An 18610-nucleotide genomic window follows, 5' to 3' on the forward strand; every position below is an offset into this window, starting at 1 on the left:
TCTTGGGGGCAGAGACGCGTAGACGGAGCACCGAGGATCTTGGGGGCCGCGAACCTACTCTGTATACTCTACCATGAGAGTATGTGTCATTATGGATTGGTCCAAACCTGTACACTGCAAACGCCGTGGACATGGAACCCGCGGACTTTGGTTACTGGATCAGCACTGGCTCACGGATTGTAGCACGTGCTGGGCACTAAGGCGAGATAACGGGACCTCTGGGTGAGTGTGCAGCACGTGGTGGGGGGTATATGGGAATCTCTGTATCTTCTGCCAAATTTTCCTGTAAACCTAAAACTCTAAAAAATAGCCTATTAATTATTTTTTTTTAAAAAGTTTTAAAAGAGCTCTCCCTTGGTGAGCGGATGTGGAGTGGGGGGTCAAGACGATCAGGCTCACGTGCGGTCGGCGTGCTGGGCACTACTTAGCACGCGGGGTACTGCCGGCTCTTGAGCCTGGTCCTCCCGCCTCCAGGATTCCCCCTGCCCGCCCCCCCCACAGGTTGGTGGGTTGTGGAGGTGGGCACACCGGGTGGCTCCTCGTGCCTCCCTGGTCCGCAAAGCTGGACGTGTGGCTGGCCGGAGTCCCCTCTTATCTGGGCGGCCTGAGCAGGAACGCAGAGGCCCTATTCGTCACTCCCCACTGGGGTCTGCTTTGACTCTCAACCCCCTCCTGACCGGGGGTGGCTCTCTGGCTGGTGTCCTGTTCTCCGTGCGGGAATGACTGTTACCTGCACATGACACTCGTGGCCTCTACAGTGGCCTCCTGTGCGTGTGACATAAGTGACCTCCTCTCATGGTCCCTGTCCTGCCCCCGGTCTGCACGTCTGATGCCTTCTTGGGGAAGCTTCTCCCCTCCAGCCGCCAGGAGACCGTGACTGCCACTTGGGACCCTCTTTCTGGCTTTTCTGAGTACGCGGTCGGGCGTCACCAGGCCTGCATCCTCTGTGAGGAGCAGGGCTTGTGTCAGTTGCCGGTTCAGGTCCCCACCCCCACGGGGGAAAAACATGGACAGTATCCCTATGATGAGAATTTTCTCGTACCTGTCTTCCCTCCCTTCCCCTGTTAAAATTTTTAATCTTTAACGAGATAATGTGCCCATAGTTTGAGATGTCAATTAGTGCTAAAAACAGCGCTTAGAACAGAAGTCAGCGGGAGTCTGACCCCCTCCATCTACCGCCGCCCGTAATTACAGCTCTGAGCTCTTTCAGCTGCGGTGGCAGACACTCACCTCCAAGATGCTACATAGACGCACTGCTTGCTTTCTTGGTTCACAGTCGCTTTTAGCCATTACTGACTTCCTACTGTGGGAGACGAGGATTTCAGTCTTTTAGAACCTTCTTCCTCTTCCCTTCCCTAACCGTTCCAGGATTGTTACGTCACAATTTTTTCGTTAAGTGCATATTCAGTGTTTTTCGTTATGAAAAGTCTGTAAGCGTGGCTGACTGCTGAGCCACGCAGTGCGCTCCCGCTCTGTATGCTCACGGCTGCCTTGCATGCACAACTCGAGTTAGTAATTGATTCATTTTTTCAGTTGCGTAGTTTTCTTTAAATCACTGGTTAATTCATTCCCTTCCGAATGCTCAGTAAGATGCCTCTCAATGCAGCTTTTCACATGAACAAACTCACCAGATTCTCCATCAATAATATATGCATATGTATATACACATTATATTTCTAATATACATGCTTTTTACATGTTTGTGTATTTTTCTTCATTGCTTTCTGGAAGATTTTATATGTATACCCCTACTCCCCCGGCTCTTGGAAATCCCCTTTGCCTTTCCCGTTTGTTGAGTCTTCCTCTTTTGCAGTTTACTCCCTCATTTTGGTGGAGTACATCCTGCAGTAGCTTCCTGAGAAAGGATGCATGGAAGATGCAATTTTTGTGGCTTGATTACTTGATTGATAAATGGGTTGTGTATGGAATTCTAGATTGAAAATCATTTATGGTCAGAATTTGGGGAGGTCAGTTTCCCGCTGACTTCTAGGTTTCGGTGTTGCTGCTGAGAAGTCTCATACCATTCTGATTCTCAGACCTTCCTGTGCAGTCTGTTTTTCTTTTTCTCTGGAAGCATTTGAGAACTCTGCTCATTGGAGTTTTGAAAGTTCACAATGCCATGTCTTGATCGAGTCTTTCTCCTTCATTATGCAGGTGTCTGTGAGCCCCTTCCACCGGGACCATCACACCCTTCAATTCTGGGATGCTTTCTTGTTTTATACCTTTGGGAATTTTCCTTCATTGCTTTCTGGCACCCTTAATAAATAGATTTGGGGCCTTCTGGATGACTCATGGATGCCTCTAATTTTCTTCTCAGTATTTCTTACTATTTTCTCCACTTCTTTTTGTTCCAGTTTCTGAAAGATTTTCTTGAATTTATCTCCCAACTCATTTACCAAACTTTTTATTTTAGCCATCATCCTTGTATTTGCAGGAGCTTGCTCTTTCCCTCGGATTTTTCCCTCCTTGGCAGCATCTGATTCTCCTTTCGTGGATGCGATATCCCGTCTCTAGGAGGATTTAAGTTGCGGCTTCCCGGAGGTCTTCTTCCACACCCTGCAGTTCCCATGATTCCCCCGAATTCTTTTTTTCCCACTTATTTGCGTGCTTTGGTCTCCCTCTTCCCTGTTGGAGGCTTTCTGCAAACGCCTGATGACGGTCGGCTGTTCATTAGTTAACGTAAGGAACCAGCGCGCTGACTGGAAGTTCTGTGCGTGGCAGCCTTCCCTGTTGGCCCGACTCGGTCTGTCCAGAGGAGTCCTCCCGCCTGCCTGGGCTCGGTAATTCTGGCTGCCCATGTTCAGATTGGCTGGGGAAGCGGGCAGGGTCTCTGTTCAGCACAAGTCCTTCTTCCCGATAGTCCCGAGTCTGGTCCCGGGCCCCAGCCCGCCCTCCTCTCTGCCTCATGTTCCCCAGAGCACAATTTTCCAGTTCGTTGTTTCCAGAAGCTTTTCTTCCTCTGTCCTGCAGGAGGGGACGCGGCTCCCTTTTAAACTTCATTGTTTATATGTTCTCAGCAGTCTGGCTTTTTATCCTTTTTCTTGGTTTGTCCTCCCAACTTTTACTTCTTCTTTTCATCGTTACATCACCTGGCCAGATTGAGGATCCTGCGTCGGTCTGCTGGGGCTGCCATAATGGAATGTCCCCGCCGGGCGGGCTTGACCAACAGACCTTTATTCTCTCGCAGTTCTGGAGGCCGGAGGTCCAAGATCAAGGTGCCAGCAGGTTGGGTTCTTCTGAGGTCTGTCTCGTTGGTCGCCCTCCCACTGCCTCTTCACGTGCTCGTCCCTCTGTGCACATTTCCTCTTCTTATAGGAACGCCATCCTAGTGGATTAGGGCCCCACTACAGCCTCTTTTTTTTTTCTTGTGGTAAAATACAAATAACATAAAATTTACCATCTTAACTATTTTAAAGTGAACAGTTCGGTGGTATTAAATACATTCATAATATTGCACAACCATTGTCATTGTCCATCTCCGTACTTCTTTTCATCTGGTAAAACTGAACCTCTGTACCTGTCAACCCTCGCCCCCAGCCACTGGGAACCACCATTCTACTGTCTGTCTCTATGAATTTGACTCCTCTAGGGAGCTCATATAAGTGGAATCATACAGTATTTGTCTTTTTGTGACTTATTTCATTTCGCATAATGGCCTTAAGCTTCCTCCATGTTGTAGCACGTGTCAGAATTTCCTTCCGTTTTTTTTTGAGGAAGATTAGCCCTGAGCTGACATCTGCTGCCAATCCTCCTCTTTTTGCTGAAGAAGACTGGCCCTGAGCTCACATCCATGCCCATCTTCCTCTGCTTTATATGTGGGATGCCTACCACAGCATGGCTTGCCAAGCGGTGCCATGTCTGCACCTGGGATCCAAACCAGTGAACCCCAGGCCGCCGAAGCAGAACGTGCAAACTTAACCACTGCACCACTGGGATGGACCCTCCTTCCTTTTTAAGGCTGAATAATATTCCATTGTGTGAATGGACCACATTTTGCTTATCCATCCATCTACTGATGGCTATGTGGGTTGTTTCCACCTTTTGGCTATTGTGAATAGTGCTGCTATCAACATGGACATGCAAATACCTCTTTGAGACGTTGCTCTCGATTCTTTTGGATATGTACCCAGAACTGGGATTGCTGGATCATATGGTAATTTAATATTTTGAGGAACCACCATCCTGTTTCCCACAGTGGCCGTATCATTTTACATTCCACCAGCAACGCACGGGGTTCAGTCTCTCCACATCCTTGCCAGCACTTGTTTTTTTGACAGCAGCCATCCTGATGGATTTGAGGTGGACTCTATGTGGTTTGAGCACCATTTTGTGTGTTTATTGCCTGACGGTCTCATTTCACCTTCCTCATCTCTTTAAAGGCCCTTTCTCTAAATATGGTTACATTTAGGTGCTGGGGTAGGACTTCAATGTATGGAATTGAGGGGAACTCAGTCCATCCCATAACACATGCCAATAGCTGTAACTATTCAGAGCCCAACTAAAACAGATTTTTAAAAATGATACTTTCTGGGCGCTAGCCTGGTGGCATAGCAGTTGGGTTCACACGTTCCACTTCAGCGGCCCGGGGTTTGCTGGTCCAGATCCCGGGTGTGGACCTGCACGCCACTTGCCAAGCCATGCTGTGGCAGGTGTCCCACATATAAAGTAGAGGAAGATGGGCACGGATGTTAGCTCAGGGCCGGTCTTCCTCAGCAAGGCGAGGAGGATTGGCGGCAGATGTTAGCTCAGGGCTGATCTTTCTCAGAAAAAAAAAGCAAGATATTTTCTGGTGTTGGTGATGATGTGGGGAAGGTGGTGACTCTTACGTGGTCTTTTCCAATGGCAATTTACCAGAAACCTTAAAAAAAAAAAACCAGCAAAAACAACCTTTCTTTTGACCAAACAATTTCTCTCTAGGAATTTATCCTAAAGCTCTAACTTAACATTGTGTACAAAGATTAGCTATCAAAAGTGAGGAATGACCTAAATAGCCCGCAGAACAGGATTGGCTTGTAATTTATGTGATTATGGAACATTCATGTATGGGACTAGTTGCAACCGTTATTAATGATGTAGAAAAGGTGAAGAGAGGACCAGGCTACCTTGTGAAGGAAGGAAGGTTCCAGAACATGGTACACTCATGGGGCTATGATGCTGCTGCCCTGGCTTGACTTCTCGTGAGCTCATGGACCGGCCTCTCCAACTCTGGTCTTTCTTTCCCACATCCCTGACACCTGGGGATGCCGGCAGGAAGTCACTTGGGGGCTGTGACAGGTGCACGTCATCTGGTCTCCAGCCATCCTGAGGCAGTCAGTCATGGTTGGGGCCTGGGAATGTGGTTTTCTCTCTTTTGTAAAAAAATACAAACAACAGGTGACTTTCATCGTGTCTTCAGGGATGTGTGGGAAGCATGGCTTCCTCCTTGGTCATTTCAGCGTCCTGCTCGGCTTGGAGAGTCTGGTTGTGGCCCTTGTGCTGTGAAGTTGCTGTGCTGGTCATTTTAACCCTGGGCAAAGTGCGCTCTGCCGTTTGTGTCCAGAAACTCTGGGAAAACCACTTCCTGTTGAAGTTCGAAGCACAAGAAATAATGGGGTGCAGCCAGCTGCTCAGAGCATCCCCTGGCCGGGGCGTGGGGATGGAGGGGCCCCTGTGTGCCCCCCGCCCCCCCGGGGACTAAGGCGGGCTGTAGATGAGGCAGGCAGGGCGCGGGGTGTTCTGTCCACCCCTGGACAAAGGGCCTGGAGCTTTGTAAATGCTGTTCGCCACCCTTGTGGGAAGATGCTGTTCAACATGGGGCTCGCGGCCAAGTCTGACCTGCGCCCGGGACCTCTTGCTGCAAGGGGTCCTGGGGTGCACAAAAGACACAGACCCCCCAGGACAGGGCTTGGTTCTGGGACATCTCAGGCAGAGCGAGTTTGGGCCCGAAGGACATTCAAAGGGTGTGTGCTTTGAGGGGCACGAACCCCCTCAAAGCAGCTCGAGTGACATACGGGTGCACTGGAAGGAAGGAGCGTCTCAGGGAGGGAGAGGGAGCTAGGACGGGAGCAGCAGCCGCCGCTGTCTCCAGCTCTGAGGGAAGAGGCCCCAGGGCTTCTCCTGTGACGTCTGTTTCTTTCTCTGCATCTCCAGGTGGTGGAGGCGGGTAGTTGTCCTGTGGGCTTCATCACCTCCCAGCTGGGAGCCCAATGGCATCACCCTGTTACGGCCCCAGCATCCCAGTGGGAGAATGTGGTTGGCCAAGGGGAGGGTCTAACTGGGCTCCGGTCCCCTGTGACAGAGGAGGGGCCTTCAGTCTGTGCCCTGCAGAGGGAACAGGGGCAGGCCAGGCAAGTCGAGGGCTAGCCCAGGTGGGGTGGGAGGTTTCTGGATGGGAGAAGACAGGCATGGGGTGATGGCATCGGTGCCTGGGTAGGTGGCCACACTGTGGGGCTAAGGGAAGGGGTGGTTCAGCCTCCTCGAGACATGAGACCTTCTGCACAGGCTTTGGAATCAACTCAACCTGGGTTCAAATCCCACTCTAGCTGGGTGACCTCAGGCAGCTCTGCTGCCTCTCTGAGCCTCAGTCTCCTTGTCTGTTAGGTGGACACTGTGAGTCCTGATCACACAGCAAATATTCTCTTCCTCTCCCCTTGACTCTGGGACGCCCAGCAGGCCCCCCCAGTGGGGGATTTTTCCTGCCACCAGTGCCTCACCGTCAGGTGTGGAGCATGGGGGCCCTCCGTCCACGATGCGTCCCTCCTTGGGTGGGGCTTCGGCCTGAGCCCATGTCTGCAGCGGGCTCCGTGCCCCTCCCAGGAAGCACTCTCCCCATCCTGCCCAGGGCTGGCTCTCAGGGTGCGCCCTGGGGGCCATCTCACGTGTCCCAGTCCTGGAGGCCAACATAGAGGAGAGGCTCGTGTTCCACCAGGCTGGTCCTCAGCTGATGGCGTGGCTTCAGAAGAGGAAAACAGAAGTGTGCGTGGGACCCGCAGGGCCTTACTTGAGACATGTATAACTTGGCAAGAGCCGATCAGAAACCGGGGTTGAGGCCCGGACCGGAGCTGGCTGAAGGATGTGGGGCCGGGCTGGCGAGGCTGTGCGCTGGCTTTTGGATCTGAACCCGGTTGTTTCCTGAACCAATGCTGGTGTCCCCAGCGTGCCAGGTGCTGGAGCAATTGTCTCAGTGGACCTCAGAGTAGGGCCCCCTGGGCGCAGTGTCGGCCTCACCTGGGAGCTCGTTAGCCTGCGCCCACCTGCCTGGGTCAGAAACCTGGGGCGTTTGAACACACCTAGTGGGGGATGCTGACACTGCTGGAGCATGAGACCTCCTGGTGGTCTCGTCTTGCCGGTGTTCTGGGTGATGGGTGTGGAGGGGCCAGTCCATTACCTTCACTGCAATGGGCAGGCGAGGTGGGGAACCCATGGGAGGGGCACCTGTGTGTGACCACGCCTTCCTGAGGCTGCTGGGAAAGAAGCAGGATGCACCCTCGCCTCCAGCGACCCACCTGCATTTGGGTGTCTTCCGGTGGCGGGCCGCCACTGTTCCAGGGGCCCGAGTCAGCGTGACCAGTGCAGCAGGAAGTTACCCAGCTCTGGGACTGGCCAGCCCAGACAGACCTCACAGCATCCCGTGAGGACGGTACCTTTCGGGGCCACAAGTGGTCTTCCCTGTGCACTTGGCTGTGCTGGCTTCTGTCTTCACATACAAGCTCCTTGAGTGTAAAAGAAAACAACACATCATTGGATTTAGTGTTTTGCAAATAACCAGTCGGATTTGATGGAACAGCCACTTGGCATCAGGGCCTTGAATTCAACCTTTGCCCCCTGCCCCCCAAGAAAGAACAGGGGGAGAAGGGACTTTGGCAGGAGAGGAGGCCCAGCGAGGTGGGAGTGGAGGGTTCCCCCTGGGCCTTGTTGCCGAGCTGGCCTGAGTCCTCTCTCCGGTCCTCCCCAGCCCGTGCTGTGGAGCCGTGAGGCCCGGCCACCCCGGCCCGGCAGCAGAGCCGGTCTGGAGTGTCTTTCTGTAATATTGAAGGCCACTTTCTTAGTGACGTCAGTTATAAGATCAGAGATGTGTTCCGACTCGGGGCAGAAGTGCAAATACAACAAAACTGTGAACTCTGGGCGAGGAAGGCTCAGCTAGCCCCTGTCAGGCCACGGGTGGGCGGCCATGCCCTACGCTTTATGTGTGGCCGTTACAGTACTTGGACCCAGCGGGTGGGTGTTGCTGTCACTCCCATTTCACAGGTGAATGGACCGAGGCCCGAGAGGTGAAGTGAGGTCCCCCAGGTCACAGCTAAGTGGCAAGGATTTGGCAGTCTGGACTCGGGGCTCCACTCTCCCCAGGCTCCAGCGCCACGGGCTAGGATGTGGAAGACTCTGACATGATTCTCAAAGCCCTTAGAGCTTGAGCGGCTCTTCTCTTGTCTAGTTTTGGGAGTTTGAAATCATATACATGTAATTTTCACTGTGCTTCCATTCATTTCTCTGCTACCAATCATTATTCTTTTAAAAAATTGATGTGAAATCCACATAACGTAAAACTAACCATTTGAAAGTGAGCAATTCACTGGCACCTAGCACATTCACAGGGGTGGGCAACCACCACCTCTGTCTAGCTCCAAACCCTTTCATGACCCCTAAAGGAGGCCCCGTCCCCATCGGCAGCCCCCCAGCCCCGGCACCGCCCGTCTGCTTTCTGTCCCTGTGGCTGTGCCTGTTCAGCACCTGCCGGGATGCGTGTAGTTCAAACGAAGCCTCGCTGGACACGTCGTTTCTCCCGGCCTTTCGCCCTTGTCTGGGCCTGGAGCACGTCCTCTGTGCACACTCCTGACTGTCCCCAGCATCAGCTAATCCGCCGAGGGGTCCCCAGAGTCATGGACTTCGGGACAATACACTGTGGCTGTACCGTGCAATACACTGAGGCTCAGAGAGGCCGTGGTTTGTCCTGGTCGCTCAGCTCCTTAAGAGAGGGTGTGTGGCTCGTGGAAGGCCAGGGTGGCAGGAAACGGGAGCTGGGAGAGAGTGGGAGGGACGGCGAGCCCTGGGTCCAGGCTCTGCCCCAGGCAACAGCCCTGGGTTCGAATCCTGCCCTTCTACTTCCTGGCTGAGCGGGCCTTGGGTGGGCCACAGCCCCTCTCTGAGCCTCTTTTTCCTCACCTGCGAAGTGAGGTGCTATGTGCTCCCTAAGGTTTTGATGATACAATTAATAATAGTTGCCGTTAACTGAGCGATCACGACCTTCAGCACTTTCCGTCAGTTACCTCATTTTGTCTGCACAGCCACCTTCCCCGTTTTACAAATGAGGAAACTGAGGCACAGAGAGGTTAAAGCAGACTTTCCTAAGGTCATAGGTCCAGAAACGGTGGAGCTGGGACTCGAACCCAGGTCTTTCCCGCTCCTGACTCCTCCCGGCCCCGAGTCCCTGCACCTCACGGCCTCCACCGGGCTATGGGGAAGCTCCTCTGGGCACCTCTACTTTTTGAAACACTCGTGGCAAAATATACATAACGTGAAATTTACCATCTTAACCATTTTTAAGTGTACACTTTGGTGGTGGTAAGTACATTCACATTGTTGTGCAACCATCACCACCGTCCATTTCAGAACTATTTCATCTCATAAAACAGAAACTCTGCCCCCATTGAACACTCACTCCCCATCCCCTCCCCCAGCCCCTGGCGCCGACCCTCCTACTTTCTGTCTCCATGAACTTGACTCCTCTAGGGACCTCCCAGAAGTGGCACCCCACAGTGTTTATCCCTTTGTGGCTGGCTCATTTCACTTATCAGAAGGTCCTCAAGGTTCATCCATGTTCTAGCAGGTGTCAGCATTTCTTTTCCTTTTAAGGCTGAATAATACTCTGTTGTGCAGATGGACCACATGTTGCTTATCCATTATGTCTGCGCTCTTTAACTGTGGTTTCCATCCTTATCTGTAAGCCCCGGCCTCCCTGGGGAGACGGAGGGGTGCTGGGGGTGGAGTGAGCTGAGTCTCCTTCCTTCCCAGGGGCATCCTCAGCTGTGGGAGGGGCATCTGCCATCCTTGGCGCCCCCATGTCGGCAAACCCCAGGGTGCCATCTTGGAAGATCTCTGGGGTGCCTGGATTCAGCAGAGAAACCTGTGGGACGCCCCGTTAAATTTGAATTTCAGATCATCCATCTGATCGTTTCTAGTTTAAGTACGTCCCATACAATGTGTCCCTAAAAAATTATTTGTTATTCATGTGAAACTTAGATTCAACTGGGCACCCTGTGTTTCATCTGACAGCTCTGTCCTCAGCCCACAAGTAGAAGGGCAGTGAGCTGGGGGTGAGATTTGGGGTTGAGACGCCCTACAACGCAGCCCCTTCCAAGCTTGAACTGACTGCAGGAGGCCACTGTCCAGGCAGCAGGTCTGGCCTTCTTAAAGGGCCACCCTCCTGCAGGTCGCCACATGCCCATGCAGAGGAGGAGCCACCCAGGACTGTGAGCTTGGTCCCAGGGTCCTTCTCACAACCCTGGGCTAGTGTAAGCCTTGGGGTCTCCGCCCCAGTGTGGGCCACAACAGGATGCTGAGTGGCACAGAATCAGCCACTGCCTTTGCCTGTCCCTCCACGACTGTCCCCCACTTACAGCCTGGTTGGCTGACTCTGAGACAGAGTGCATGGGGCACTTGGGCACACAGTCTCCTGGGGAAGAATGTGCCCCGTGCCCAACATGGGCAGCAGCGGCCTGAGGCAGGAAAAGCTCTTGGTCAGGGCAGGGGTGGGAGGAGGAGGAGAGTGGGGAGACCCCTCACTGCACCATGCTGAGGGTCATTTACTTCACGCAACAACCTGTGGCATGAGGAATTTATACTCGTTCTACAGATAAGGAGACTGAGGGTCAGAGAGGTCCAGATACTTGCCTAAAGTCACACGGCCGATAAGTAGAGCAAGAATATGAGCCCAGTTCTGCTGGTTTTTTTCTTTTTCTTTTTCTTGTGGTAAGATATGTAACATAAATTTGCCATTTTAACCATTTTTAAGTGCATAGTTCAGCGCCGTTATTAACATTCACAATGTTTTGCAACCATCACCTCTGTTTTCAAGACTTTTCCATCACCCCAAAGAGAAACTCTGTACCCCTTAAGCAATAATTCCCCATCCCCTCCCCCAGCCCCTGGTACCTACCCTTCCACTTTCTGTCTCTATGAATTTGACCACTCTCTGTGCCTCATATAAGTGGAATCAAACAGTATTTGTCTTTTTGTTTCTGGCTTATTTCACTGAGCATAATGTTCTCAAGGTTGATCCAAGTTGTAGCATGGGCCAAAATTTCCTTCCTTTTTAAGGCTGAATAATATTCCATTGTGTGGATGGACCACATTTGGTTTATCTGTTTATCCGCCGATGGACATTTGGGTTGTTTCCACCTGTTGGCGATTGTGAATAACAGTTGGCCGCTATGAACAAAGGTGCGTAAATAGCTGATTAAGTCCCTGGTTTTGATTCTTTTGGGGATGTCAGGTCTGCCGCTTTCAGTACCTCAAGGTCCACATGCACTTACGGTGTCTTCACTGAGTGGTCTTCCAAACTCTTCTTGGATACCTCCAGCAATGGGGAACTTATTACCTATCAAGGCAGCCTCTTCAGTACCCAGTTTATAGCCCAGATCTGTGTCCCTGTAGCTGCCACTCGACCCTCATTTGGGGCCACTCACCCAGGATGTGCTTCTTCACTAAATCCCTTCTGGTCTTCTCCCGGTTAGGCCTTCTGCATACGCAGGGGGAGCTCTCCAGTTAACTCTCCACTCTGTGCTCCTGCCTCTGCATCAGAGCCTCATGCCTTCCTTTCCGCTCCCCAACTTCTGAGAGAGGACGAAATTCAACCGTGGGAGGCAGGACTGAGGTGTCTTTAACGTGACCATCAGTGATGTAGACTAAAAACGCACCACGGCCTGTCTGCCTCGATGTAAACCTCACCGAGTTGCCCCAAGACGGGGAACCGTGGGGGCTCCGTGCACTGTGTGCGCGCCCCGCCCCCCGCGCTCACCGCTCTCCTTTGTCTCCGCAGGGACCTACCAGGGCCAGTGGGTCGGCGGCATGCGCCAAGGCTACGGCGTGCGGCAGAGTGTCCCCTACGGCATGGCGGCGGTCATCCGCTCGCCCCTGAGGACGTCCATCAACTCTCTGCGCAGTGAGCACACCAACGGCGCGGCGCTGCACCCCGACGCGTCCCCGGCGGTGGCGGGCAGCCCGGCCGTGTCCCGGGGGGGCTTCGTGCTGGTGGCGCACAGCGACTCCGAGATCCTCAAGAGCAAGAAGAAGGGGCTGTTCCGGCGCTCGCTGCTGAGCGGGCTGAAGCTGCGCAAGTCGGAGTCCAAGAGCAGCCTGGCCAGCCAGCGCAGCAAGCAGAGCTCCTTCCGCAGCGAGGCGGGCATGAGCACGGTCAGCTCCACGGCCAGCGACATCCACTCCACCATCAGCCTGGGCGAGGGCGAGGCCGAGCTGTCGGTCATCGAGGACGACATCGACGCCACCACCACCGAGACCTACGTAGGCGAGTGGAAGAACGACAAGCGCTCGGGCTTCGGCGTGAGCCAGCGCTCGGACGGGCTGCGCTACGAGGGCGAGTGGGCGGGCAACCGGCGGCACGGCTACGGCTGCATGACCTTCCCCGACGGCACCAAGGAGGAGGGCAAGTACAAGCAGAACGTGCTCCTGAGCGGCAAGCGCAAGAACCTGATCCCACTGCGCGCCAGCAAGATCCGCGAGAAGGTGGACCGCGCCGTGGAGGCGGCAGAGCGCGCGGCCACCATCGCCAAGCAGAAGGCGGAGATCGCGGCCTCCAGGTAGGAGGGCCGGGGGCTCGGGGCGGCGGCCGGCGTGGTCAACGGCGCTGCGCAGTTTGAGGCCCACCCTGGTTCTTCTGGAACTATGGCCTGTGGAACCCTGGGGACCCTCGGAGGTTCTCAGAGGAGAGACAAGGAAATGCTTGGTCTGAGGAGGGCTCCCCTCAAACAGAGCAGCATCTCTGTATCTGCTTTACCTGCTGGTGTTTATCGTAAAATATGGATGCATAAAGAAGTGGGCCGTGCTGCTGGTGAGGTGTGTAGGACAGCGCGGGATAAAAGAAAGGTGTGTTGCCACCACAGCCAGGCTCCCAGGTGGACACGGAGCGCCCAGCGCTGCGGAGATGTGGGAGGAGGGTGGAAACTGTCCAGACCACCCCAGCCTGCGGCCCAGATTGTCCATGGGCCCTGGGAGATGGTGCCAACTGGACAGATGGGCTGTAGGCGCCAAGCAAGGGGCTCTAGCAAGACTTGGTGTTTTGGGCCAGTAGCTGTTGTGAGTGGGATGCAGGACTTTCTGAGTTCAGGGTCCAGCAGGCCCTCTGGCCCAGACCCTAAGCAACGGGTCCAGAGTTGACCATTGGTGGGTGCCATGTTGGATTTCGAGGTGTCTTTGGTGTTGGTGCAGGGGTGGGGCCTTCAGAGCTGGAAGGAGGGAGTCCAGGGTCTGTAGTGGTAAGCGTGTGAGCCTGGGTCTGGTCCAGCAGGCCGTGGGAGGCTGTGGACAGCAGGAACACAGCAGGTCCCTGCCACAGGTTGAAGGAAGTTTCCCTGTTGAAAGCTGAGGTCCCCCGGAGGTGGCCATGCTCCTGGGTTCTAAAGGAACCATTCTTGACTGAGTTAACCAGGAGCTTCCACCATCCGTCTGCTCTCTGAGTTGGAGTAGGGCCCTCAGGGTCCACCCTGAGCGTCCTGGAGCTTGAGACGGAGATCTGAGGGCTGCTCTAGATCCCTCAGGCTGACCAGGAGGGGCCTTCGGGGGGACAGACCCCAGCATCTCTCTGGATGATTCTGTATTCCCAGCCAGGGGCAGACCTGGAGTTATTCCAGGAAAGCTCCCGGCTCCGTTTCGGCTCAGGCCTTCCCAACCTTGTCACTAATTAACATTTTAGCCTATTTGGTTCTGTTTTCAACGACCTTTGATCCACAGGGAAAGAACAAAAGAGGTGGCTGCGGTTTGTTGGCAGAATATCTGCCCCTCACAGCTCTGAGGTTTTAGAGGGAAACGAGGTTGGTTCCAAGAAGCCAAAAGAAAAATGGCATTACTACCTGAACATGCAGGTCGGAGACCTCTCTGTTCGCCCCCCCACTCCCCCAGGAATGGTCACACAGGAAATAAACAGGAGCAGCATTTATGACTCCTCACCTGGTATTCTAAGATCGAATTAGTTCAGCAGTTATTTTTGCCACTGTCAATGTAATACTTGCTCCATGTAGAAAAATTGGAAAGTGGAACATAAAGGAAGAAAGCAGCATTGGGTCTGGTCTGATTTGTCATCCAGAGACTCTTGTTGGTGTTTTGGCGATTCTCCCGCCTTCCAGTTGTTTGTTATTTTTTTTCCTTTTGTGTGATGTTTCGTTGGTTTGCTGACCTCAGTGGACCAGAGGTAGTTTACGGGGCCGGGGGGCAGTGTCGTCAAAGACTCGGGGTGCTCGTGACACCTCCTGTCCGGCCTACAGGCTAGTTCTCAGCCGAGGGTCTGGGAGACAGGAGCACAAGGGGTTATGGACAGTCCTCCACGGAACTGACTTTATTTTAAAGTCTGACAACCACGGGCACTTCTTAGGACTGAGTTCATGGGACACAGGGCAGTTTTCTGACAAATCCCACAGAAATTGGGGGCCCTGGTTCAGTTAGGGAGTCGCGATGGCGTTGTGGGGAGAGCTCAGTCAGCCACCCGAGGAGGGCCACCTGGCTCAGGCTTTCGTTCTCTCTGAGCCTTGTTCCGTCAGCTGTGAAACAGGAGTAATGGCGCTGTCTGCCGCGAAGGCTGAGAACTTAAGTGACAACAGCTCCGTGCGTTGGGTGCTGGCTCTTGGAGATTGCAGACCCGCGTCCAGCCCAGGCCCATCAATGCTGAGCAGCCCGGGGAAGGTACTTACCCTCCCTGGGCCGGGTTCTCCATCCAAGGATGGGTTGGAGTGGTACGCAGCGATCACGGCACGCATGGGCTGGTGTGTGCCATTGTCACCCTCCCAGCCCTCCCTTGAGCTGTGTCGGCCCCTCCCCTTCAGCTCTGTGGCCTCCAGGGAAGGTGGGTGTGTCTTCACATCCACGGGTGTGACCTGGAGCCCTGTAGGCCTCTTGGTGCCCGGAGCCACCCCTCGGAAGTGGGAGGCCACTGTGCCCCTGGTCACTGTGATGGGGGTGAGGATGAGCCTCCATTCCAGGCTGCGGGCTGAGCTGCGCTTCCTGTATTTTCTCAATGGGCTTAATTCAAAAACGGAGGAGGGAACAGAGCGAAGCCAGCAGATGAACGGCTGGGTCAGCGCCCAGAAGCCCCGAGGCCCAGCCTCCGCTGGAGCGTGAAAGCGGCCGTGGCGGCCACGTGGGACTGCGGAGCGGCTGGCCCAGGGCGGATGCCGGTCACTGTCACAGCCAAGAGACGGCCAGGTGGCGCCGGAGCTATGGGCCACGTCGCTCTGCCCTCGGGTCCTGCCGGGCGCGGGTTCCTGGGCCCAGTCAGCGGTGTGTCCTCATCAGAGCGCCCAGGACCTTCCCCGGAGAGCAGCTCCGTGGGGACGGCTGCCGTGAGGACGTGGGATGCATGCTGTGCTGGAAAGCGGGACCCACATGGAGCTTGAGTTCTGGTCCTCTTATTTCCATTTCCGAGACCGTGACCCACAGCTCTCAGGCTGGGGGACTGGCCACACAGCAAGGAGGGGGGCTGGGGTTGCTCCTCGGGCGGGGTCTACAGCCTGGTTCTCAGCACCCTCTCCCACGTGTGCTGGAATCACCTGGGGGTGCTAGGACACACCTGCCGGCCCGTCCCAGAGGTGCCGAGTTCCTTTCTGGGATGCCACTTGGCTTCGGAGCCCTCAAAGCTCTCCAGGTGATTCTCAGGTGCCCTCAGCACCCTGGAGGTGTGTAAAATGCAGATGGCTGGGCCACTCCCCGCCCAGCTTCTGATTCAGCAGGTCTGGGTGGGGCCTGAGAACCTGCACCCCTGAGGAGCCCCTGGGATGCTGGTGCTGCCGGCCTGAGACCCACCGGCTCTTCCGTCTCACAGGAGGCCCACGTGGGAGGGGAGAAGCACACAGATGTGCCTGAGATGCAGGCAGAAGGTGGAGAGGGCCCCGACAGGGTCTTCAGTGGGAGACAAGAGTGAGAGGAAGGTGTGCAGGTGGGTCTGGGCGAGACAAGGGCAGAGCAGAAAGTGCTGCCTTCTTCACCTGTGACTTCCAGTGGGGTCCTCTGCACCCCATTGTGAACTCCCAATAGGGAAGGGCTGTGATGACTCCGCCTTGCCCTGTCACCCAACGTAGTGAGTCCCAGCAAAGTGGGGAACTTGGCGGCTCTCTCTTTAAGCAGCTTGTGTTTGGGTGGACCACAGGTATAGACCTCTCCTGCCTTCATACACTTGGGACACTGTTATGAAGCATCGTTTACCTGGGCAGCAAACCTATCACCCTGCGCACCTGCCGCCTCCATGTCACCCTGACCCTCACCTGTGGCAGACATAACTAGTTGATCACAGTGCTTCTAGCAGGCGCGGCTGGCCTGGGAGGTGAAACTCTGCTGCTCCCCAGAGGACCAGCCTGCAGTCTGGTTGGGAATCAAAATATAAACCTGTCACCTGCTGGAGATGAAAGAGGCACAGAGGACACCTAGCCCAGATGTTGTCACACTTCAATTTCACCAGCAGAGCCCTTTGTCATGCAGACTCTCATGGCTCCCCAAGGTATAAACCAGATAAAGGCAGGGAAGTGCTGGTCGAGCTGGGGTGGGGCGAGGCAGATTCTGGCCCCTTAGCCCCTCTCCATCCCTGGTCCCTGTGGTGGCCCTGGGGACACTTCAGCAGCACCCTGGGTTGATGGTCAGGCTTGAGCACCCCATGCCATGGGGAGGGCGCTGTGATTGACTGACTATGTCTGCCGAGGGGGAGGGCATGGAGAGTTCTGGCCGGTGTGAAACATCCGGTGTGAAATCCGTGACTCCTGCCATCCCGCGGCCCCTGCGAGAGTTACCAGAGTTGCTGGGACTGTAATGGTGGTCGTTCTGCTGGGCCCCCCTCTCTGCCTCCTGTGTGATTTATCTCCAGCGAACATTACTGTGAAGAGACGGCTAGGGGTTTTGCAGAGTCGTAAGATGAGCTGAGAGGAGCAGGGCTGTGTCATCGTGTATTGACTCACATTCTGTTGGGACAGAGACTCCGCCAGGCCAGGGGGTGTGTCCGACTCCGACGCTGTTGCATCCCCGGCAGGGCGGGCACCTGGCTCAGTGGCGCGGTGTCTGAGCAGCAGCTGTGTTTTGAATGAATGAATGAATGAATAACTGCAGAGGCCCTGCTTTCACTCATTGTCAGGGGCAGTGGCCGCTTCCTTCCGTGCTGGGGACTGGAAGGCGTGACTGTGGTGTCCTTCGGGGCGGGGGGCCTCTGGGCCAAGCTCACAAGGAGCGGGGGTGGTGCAGCCACGTTACCAGTCCTTTCCGAGGGGACTGCTGGCCCCCTCTTGCTCCTTGGTGCCCACAGATTCCCAGCGGGGTGAGGTGGGCCCTCCTGGTCCAGCAAGGCCGCGTCTCCTGGCAAAGTTCACGGGAGAGAGAGCTGTGTGCTCGTGCAGGGTTAGTCGGGTATCGTGGCGCCTGGGCCCTGACATCCCACACATGTGGTCCGAGTCCTGTCGCGGTGGCTCGCTGTGTGGCCCTGGGTGGGTCACCAACTCTGCAGGGGGTGGCGGAGGTCATTTCCTCCTGGGGTTCTGCGTTGTGGGGTTACATGAGACGGTGTGTGTGCAGTGCTCAGCACAGCGCTCGGGTGTGGGGGTGCTCGGGGAGACGAGGATGAGAGCTCACTGCATGCAACACACACACACACACCCCCCAGCAACCCCTGCAGGGGGCCAGGCTTGCTCCTGAACTTGCTCTTTCGGTTGACTGTGGCCAGGTGGAGGGAAGGGCTGGGAGGGGGATGGATGGCCAGAACGCCCTGGGAAGGACGAGGCTGCAAATGCTCCTCGTCCCCGCCCCCCACTGCTTGTCTGGCGTCCCTCTGTCGCCAGACCTGCAGCCTGGAGCTTGGAGCCAACTCTGCTTCTGGGAATGACCGCTGTGCCGGGGGTGAGTGAGGAGGAGGTGCAGGCGGGGTGGCTGTGCTGTTTGAGGACCTCTTGTTCCCCGTGGGAGTGGCCCTGGATGCGCCTGGGCTGTGGGCAGGCAGTGGGGCTGGGCTGGGAAGCCCTGGGACATAGACAGCATCTCTCTGTCCAGGTGGGGGTGGGAGCCTTCGTGGAGGTGGCTGGGGATAAGGACACCAGCTCCTGTGCGTTGAGGCTGGCCAGGTCATCATGGCCGTTGAAGGGCTATGGCGACCGCCCACGTGCCGGCCATCAGCTGGCATCCATGTCTCGTGATACATTGCTGAGTGAGCAGAATTGCATCAGGTGGAGCTGGCAGGGACCTTGACCAGGCATTTAGATGGGAGATGACAAATTGTTGGCACACTGGCAGCTGTTCCTCCCTCCTGCACCCACGGCAGACATGACTAATTGATTGCTGCATTCAGAATCCTCGTGCCAGGCAGTCCGGCCCTTCTGAAGGATGGGAGTCGTCCCAGATGGCATGGTGGGAAAGAGGGCCCCCTCGGCAGTGTGGCCGA

At 55.3% G+C, this 18610-nt stretch overlaps 1 protein-coding gene across 1 annotated transcript in view; it reads left to right on the plus strand.

Moving 5' to 3' along the window:
- Nucleotides 1-18610, plus strand: part of JPH3 (junctophilin 3) — a 93832-nt gene that overhangs the window by 23478 nt on the left and 51744 nt on the right. Inside the window, exon 2 of the mRNA XM_046684151.1 lies at nt 12014-12791. Coding sequence (XP_046540107.1) covers nt 12014-12791 — 778 coding nt within the window. The remainder of the gene's footprint in view (nt 1-12013; nt 12792-18610) is intronic.

The sequence above is a fragment of the Equus quagga genome, chromosome 13 (assembly GCF_021613505.1).
Source record: "Equus quagga isolate Etosha38 chromosome 13, UCLA_HA_Equagga_1.0, whole genome shotgun sequence".
Lineage (NCBI taxonomy): Eukaryota > Metazoa > Chordata > Mammalia > Perissodactyla > Equidae > Equus > Equus quagga.